Consider the following 7672-nt stretch of genomic DNA (forward strand, 5'->3'; position numbering starts at 1 on the left):
GCAAATCTACTGTGGGGGCTGCTGTGATGCAAGTAGCCAAAGCAATCACTCAGGTGCTGCTACGAAAGTTTGTGACTCTGGGAAATGTGCAGGCTATAGTGGATGGTTTTGCTGCAATGGGATTCCCTAACTGTGGTGGGGCAATAGACGGAACCCATATCCCTATCTTGGCACCGGAGCACCAAGCCACCGAGTACATAAACCGCAAGGGGTACTTTTCAATGGTGCTGCAAGCACTTGTGGATCACAAGGGACGTTTCACCAACATCAATGCGGGCTGGGCGGGAAGGGTTCATGACGCTCGCGTCTTCAGGAACACTACTCTGTTTAAAGGGCTGCAGCAAGGGACTTACTTTCCGGACCAGAAAATAACCGTTGGGGATGTTGAAATGCCCATAGTTATTCTTGGGGACCCAGCCTACCCCTTAATGCCATGGCTTATGAAGCCATACACAGGCAGCCTGGACAGGAGTCAGGAGCTGTTTAACTACAGGCTAAGCAAGTGCAGAATGGTGGTAGAATGTGCATTTGGCCGTTTAAAAGGTCGCTGGAGATCATTATTGACTCGCTCTGACCTCAGCCAAAGAAATCTCCCCATTGTTATTTCTGCTTGCTGTGTGCTCCACAATCTCTGTGAAAGTAAGGGGGAGACCTTTATGGCGGGGTGGGAGGCTGAGGCAAATCGCTTGGCTGCTGATTACGCGCAGCCAGACACCAGGGCGATTAGAAGATCACACCATGAAGCGCTGTGCATCAAAGAAGCTTTAAAAACCAGTTTCATGGCTGGCCAGGCTACCGTGTGAAATATCTGTTTGTTTCTCCTTCATGAAAACCCTCCCCCTTTACTGACTGATTTTCTGTAAGGAACCCACCCTGCCCCTTCCCCCAGCTTTCTTTCAAACCAAATAAAGTCACTATCATTTAAAAATAATTTATTCTTTATTAATAGATTAGAAAAAGAGGGAGGGAACCCGGGTGGTATTTGGGAGGAGGATTGCTGGGAAGGAAAAAGCCACAAAGAAAAGGTTAAAAAAATGACAGCCTTTTGCTTGGGCTGTCTACTGGGGTGGAATGGGAAGGTGTACGGAGACTCCCCCCCCGCGTTCTTACACGTCTGGGTGAGGAGGATACGGAACATGGGGAGGGGGGAGGGTGGAACAGGGGCTGAAGCGGCAGTCTGTTTTCCAGCAGCCGTTCCTGAACCTCCACCAGACGCCGGAGCAGCCCCAGCGTTGCATCCTTCATCCTCTGGTCTTCCTGCCGCCACCTCTCATCTCGAGCGTCCCTCCTCTCCTCACGTTGGTCCCTCCTCTCCTCACGTTGGTCCCTCCTCTCCTCACGTTCACTGACTTCTTTCCTATACTTTGAAACTGTTTCCTTCCACTCATTCACATGAGCTCTGTCACTGCGACTGGATTCCATAATTTCAGAAAACATGTCCTCTCGCGTTCTCTTCTTACGACGCCTTATCTGTGATAATCTTCGGGATGGAGGAGGGAGGCTTGAGGAATTTGCAGCTGCTGTAGGGAGGGGAAAAAAGAGAGAATTGTTTTAAAAGCTACATTTTGCAGAACAATGCTTATACTCTTTCACGGTGACCAACACTGTTCACATTACATAGCACATGTGATTTCTGTGCAAGGTCGCATTTTGCCTCTTAATGCTGAGTGCCTGTGGCTTTGCTGCTAGAGATCACAGGTCTGGGCAACAGAATTCGGCTTGCATGCGGCCATGGTAAGCCATTGTTTTACAGCTTCTGCACCCTCCTTTCCCACATACCAAGCATAGCCTGTAGAGTGCTGCAGAAGCCTGGCCAATCTCAGCCAGTTGGGGGGGGGGGGGGCAGTGTGGGGGGACTTGTCTGGGCCCCTTCAGGCAAGTAGAGTGCTGTGGTTTTTCTGTTAACATTCAGCAGCACCAGAAAACAAACTAACCACCCCCCCCTCTCGCCATGAATTCTCTGGGATGATCGCTGTACCCCTCCCCCCCACCGCGTGGCTGGTATCAGGGAAGATCCCTGCAGGCACCAAACTAACCCCCCCCCCCCCCCCCCGCCGCCGCCCCCCTCCCGCCATGAATTCTCTGGGATGATCACGGTACCCCTCCCCCCCACCGCGTGGCTGGTAACAGGGAAGATCCCTGCTAGCCAAACGCGAAAAACTCAGGGCCAATTTCCCATCTGCGCTTGGCTAACTGCAGGGAAGGATTTATTTTCCGCCACAGGCAAACATCCCAGTAGGAACGGCCACCTCTGTCCCCTTAATTAAGTTCCCGTATTTCAACCAGGTTACCAGGAGTGATATCACTCTCCTGAGGATTACACAACAAGATAAAGAACGGATGTTGCTTGAATGCCAGCAAACACCGGGACCATACGCTGCCAGGCTTTGTCAGGCAATGATACCAGATTACTTGCTGCAAGCATGGTGTGGTCAAGTGTCCTACCATGGAGGAGGGAATAAAGATGCACTGCCCAGAAACCTTCTGGCAAGGCTTTCGGAGTACCTCCAGGAGAGCTTCATGGAGATGTCCCTGGAGGATTTCCGCTCCATCCCCATACACGTTAACAGACTTTTCCAGTAGCTACAGACTTTTCCAGTAGCTGAACTGACCGCGAATGCAAAGTCAGGCAAAGTAATCATTAAAAACAGTTTGCTTTTAAAACAAGTTTTATATTTTAAAAGGTAAACTCACCTGAGGTCCCTTCCATGGGGTCAGAGTCTTGGGTACTGGCTTGGGAGGGTACTTCAGTCAGGGTGATAAAAAGATCCTGGCTGTTGGGGAGAATGGAGTGCTGTGTGCTCTCTGCAAGCTCATCCTCCTCCTCCTCCTCCTCTACCCCATCGGCAGAATCCTCAGGCGTCGCTGATGAGACTATCCCCAACCCAGAATCCACGAACACAGGTGGGGTAGTGGTGGCAGCCCCCCCCTAGAATTGCATGCAGCTCGGCGTAGAAGCGGCATGTCCGCGGCTCTGACCCGGAGCGACCGTTTGCCTCCTTTGTTTTTTGATAGGCTTGTCTGAGCTCCTTGACTTTCACGCGGCACTGATCTGAGTCCCTATTGTGGCCTCTCTCCATCATGCCCTTGGAGATTTTTTCAAAAGTTTTTGCATTTCGTCTTTTAGAACGAAGTTCTGCAAGCACTGAATCCTCTCCCCATACAGCGATCAGATCCAGTACCTCCCTCACGGTCCATGCTGGTGCTCTTTTTCGATTATCAGCCTGCATGGTTACCTGTGCTGATGAGCTATCTGTGGTCACCTGTGCTCTCCACGCTGGGCAAACAGGAAATGGAATTCAAATGTTCGCGGGGCTTTTCCTGTCTACCTGGCCAGTGCATCCGAGTTTAGATTGCTGTCCAGAGCGGTCACAATGATGCACTGTGGGATAGCTCCCGGAGGCCAATACCATCGAATTGCGGCCACACTAACCCTAATTCGAATTGCTAAAATCGATTTTGGCACTACTCCGCTCGTCGGGGTGGAGTACAGAAATCGATTTAAAGGGTCCTTTACATCGAAATAAATAGCGTCGTTGTGTGGACGGTTGCAGGGTTCATTCGAATTAAAGCTGATAAATCCGAATTAAAGTCGTAGTGTAGACCAGGCCTTAGCCTGTGAACAATGATTTTCTTTGTCAAATTTCATTTTAAATTATATTGTAGGAGCATAAAACCAGGGACTCTGTAGTTCCACATCTTTGTTTATGTATCCGTTACTCAAACCAATAATGTACTTATAAAACAAATGGAAAATGCTAATCTCTTACTGCTTCGGCCCATTAGACTGGGACTGCCCTCTGGCAGTTTAGGATGTTTGCTGCCTCAGATGCAGAGCTGGCAGCAATGCTCCTGCAATACCTTCCTCTGCAAATCTTCCCCTCCCACCCCCCCCCGCCCCTCCCCCACCCCCGGTAGGTGCTCCAGTTGTCAGTCCAGTTTACCAGGGTCTCTGAGCTGAGCTGAGCTGGTGAGGCAGGGAACAAGCGCCCATTGTCAGAGAACAGAATAACTGTATTTCATTGCAGAGGTAAACTTACTTATGAAAATTGAGGGGAATAGTTCTTCCATGTTTAATTGTAAAAGTGGTTTTTTTATCAGAGCCATTGCTGGAGGGTGCCTGGGTGCAAAGTTTGAAGTTTCTCATGGCTGTGGTACGTTAACTAAAAGGCCCTGAAAAAACATTCTAATCTCAGGAGATTTAGAAAAAGATCCATTTTAGATGTTTCCTCTGCTAAAGTTAGTAAAAAGATATTTACTATATAGGGGAGTGAGTGTGTGTGTGTGTGTGTGTGTGTGTGTGTGTGTACACACATACATACATAGCATGTGGGCATATGTATGTGTATGGGATGTGTTATGGTATATTATAAAGTTTTTATCAACATGAGTTGGGGATGGGTGAAATTCTCAGGAATGGTGTTCAGCCCTCCCCATCCTGTATTCTGTGTAAACTACATATGCTAGTGCAAACATTTCAAAATGATGGATATTTGAAGCTTTTGAGAGGTTTGGAAATGTCTGAATAAGTGCCAGCTGTGGTAAATTAAATAGAGAGGTGAGGTGCTCAAAGATGCATAATAAATTGTGGAGCTATGTGGTAAATGAATTTATTACATGGGTTTCATTCCACAAGTGTATGGAAGATATAGTTATATAGATAGCGGTTTGGGATACTTACATGTTTTTGAAAATCCTACCCTAAGTAATTGAGGAGAATAAGTCCCTGTGGCTTACTTAAAAGTAACATAGGCACTAATCCCAACCAAAATAAATATAATCAGTGCTACTGTGTTAGTTTTCCAGAGTACATGTTACACATACATCCATATGGTATTGCTGTATAGACATGTATATATTTTTGTTGTAGCAGACGGAAGAAGTCACCAAGTAAAGTGTTGACTGATCTTGATGATGACGACGATGATGATTTCAGTACGGATGGAGAGAGTCTCTATGAAGCACCTTCAGGATATAAATCCTCAAAAGACAATGATACAAACAGCTAAAACTGACTCAAACCTGTGATTCTGTGAAACTAATTTAGGCTGATCTATTATCAAGGATATGCAGATTCCAAGAGCCAAAAGACTAGACAGATTCGAGAGCTGAAGATCTTTACATATGTATTGTGCCATTTTTATTTTTAGATCTTCTTTGTGTAACACAGCAAACAGAAAGCAAGATTGCATTGTAAAACATCTAGAAATATGGCATGTACCTGTTACCTTTGAGAAAACATTTATAACTGGGATGATGTTTCACATCAGAAATGTGATTTTACTAAAATTCTGTTTAAATTAAGTAAACCGAAATGAGAGCCATCTGAAAGTCATTGAACATTACTTTATTTGAAGTTGTTGCTAAAGAGTTTTTTCCTAGAATTTAGGAAACCAGAGTGCAGAAGATTATTTAATAATTGTAAGTAGGGGAAACTGATGTATAGAATGTAAATATTTTAAACTAGACTCTTTATTAACTACTCTAGTGCCATTTTGTAAAGCTTCAAAAATTTTATAGATCAGTTTCATATGAAAAGTACTTAAATCTATTTTGAACATTATGCATTTTAACTAAAAAAAATACATTTTACGAATACATGTATTAAGAGAGCAGATTAATTGTTTTCAAGACAAGAAACACAGTTGAATTTTAAATTCAGTATAAATTTTATTATATGTCATCTACAAATTAGAAGTCTGATACTGGCTTTGTGATTAAACCCTAAAATCCAAATCCTGTTTGTTGACTTCAAAGGGACCATTACGTGGGTATGGTTAGCAAAAGGTGGTCCTAGGATTATAGGAATCTTTTGTCTACAAAGCCATCTGCCATTAGCAGGGAACACTGAAAACAAGTTTAGTTATTACTTGCAATGTTTTTTCCCAAAGAGCACTATGGGCCTTATCAGCAAAACACTTTAAGCACCTGGTTTACTTGAAGCCCGTGAGCTCTCCCATTGATTTTGGTAAGATTACTCGTGGGCTTCAAGTTAAGCACATTCTTAAGTTCTTTGATTAACTGGTCCCAGAGTGCTCTGTACCTAGCAGGATGGAGCACAAGCTTGAGGAAGAGTTAATATTTAACACATGCCCTGTAATCTGATTTTATATTTCTACCATGTTCTTTAGTGCCTGTTCATAACATTTTGCAGTCTCCAGGAATATATGCAGTGTTTCAGTTTATGGCACTTTGGAGATTATCTTGATCAGTCCTGTAAAGAAATTTTGAAAAACATGCATTGGAAATTTGTGGGTTTTATTTTAAACTTTTTACAGTTCATTACTAAATGTATTATCACCTATATAATTTGTATCATGCCTCCTCCCTGCTTTGCTCTTTTGCAAATTTAGCATCTTTGTAAATCTGTTGCCAAATAATTTTGATAAGCCATAGCTAAATCCTATCTGATTAGCAACTTCTTTCAAATGCTATTTAAGTAAGCACTTCTCTGCTACATGGACCAGATAACCATTTATTTTGATGTAGTTCTAAAATGATTAGAACCTGGAGATGTTAAAATCTTCCTTTTACTCCTGCAGACTTACCTACAGAAGAACTTAAACTTGGCAGTTCTGAAAGTGAAGGAACTGTTTATTTTTGGTGGTGGTGGTGTTTTTTAAAGTAAGTAAACAGCCATCCTGACAAGGAAATATCACATCTCTTCCAATGTGGTTACATAGAAACAAAACAATTAAGGCCCCAATCCTGCCATTCACAGTGTGAAGGTGCAGCAGTCTATTCCCTTGTTGTAAATTGCAGGATCAGAGCCCATATCATCATCATCTTATATATGATTTCAATAGCACCCGACATTTGTAGGAAATAAATTACTACTATCCTCCAGATTACGTTATCTCTGACATTTATATATGCTTTCCAGTTAATTAGTTTTCTGGTTTATATAAATTAATCCCTTTTCAGTGATCTCCTTTGTACTACTACAGTAATGTTAAAAAAAAAAAATCTGGAAAATCTGCGCTATGCTGTATTGACAATCATCCAATAATAACCTGTTGTGATTTATTTTTTGTTTTATTTTACATTTTAGCATGGATTTAACTGTAAACAGCTGATCATTTTACATTCTGTTTCAGCACTCTTATCTTAATGTTCATAAATTACTATTCTTTCAAGCTATTGAAAAAAGATCAATTAACATTGCAGCTACCTCCAGTTACACTAAACTGTAAAAGAAAAATAATTTAAAATAAACTGTATCAGCCAAACTCATTCATTTCTACTTTTTATGTCGAACTGTGGTTGATCTGGTGTTTGAACTGCATACTGCAGAATGCATACATTTAAAATATATTAAGAAAAAATTGTCCTGGAAATATTAATGTTATAAGCAAGTTTCTATATTTCCTTCCATTTGGAAAGGTAGATTTAATCCAGAACATTTCTGTTTTACAAGAAGATGGAAAATCTTATAAAAAGCTTATAAAAATAATATAGAAGAAAGAGCCATATTTGTTGTAAACTCTACTAAAGGTATAGATGAAATTAACACTGCCCTTATCCATACTGTTAGGTTTTGTAATAATTGGGCCTACTATTTTATCCTAATTATAATCTGAATTGAAGGAAGTGAGTAAAAGTTCATTAACTGTCACAATAACCTCTAACAATAAATATGGATGGGAAATGGTGCAAAAGGGAGTCAGAGTGA

At 42.3% G+C, this 7672-nt stretch overlaps 1 protein-coding gene across 4 annotated transcripts in view; it reads left to right on the plus strand.

Moving 5' to 3' along the window:
• CGNL1 (cingulin like 1) overlaps positions 1-7233 on the plus strand; it is a 137309-nt gene extending 130076 nt beyond the window's left edge. For 3 of the 4 annotated variants that reach the window (XM_054041490.1, XM_054041493.1, XM_054041491.1), the window contains exon 19: positions 4871-7233. In XM_054041490.1, the coding sequence (XP_053897465.1) occupies positions 4871-5009 (139 nt within the window). In that variant the 3' untranslated portion in view covers positions 5010-7233. The remainder of the gene's footprint in view (positions 1-4870) is intronic. The other variant, XM_054041492.1, reaches the window with a different exon arrangement.
• Positions 7234-7672: the final 439 nt, after the last annotated feature.

This window comes from Malaclemys terrapin, chromosome 10, assembly GCF_027887155.1.
Source record: "Malaclemys terrapin pileata isolate rMalTer1 chromosome 10, rMalTer1.hap1, whole genome shotgun sequence".
In the NCBI taxonomy this organism is placed as follows: domain Eukaryota; kingdom Metazoa; phylum Chordata; order Testudines; family Emydidae; genus Malaclemys; species Malaclemys terrapin.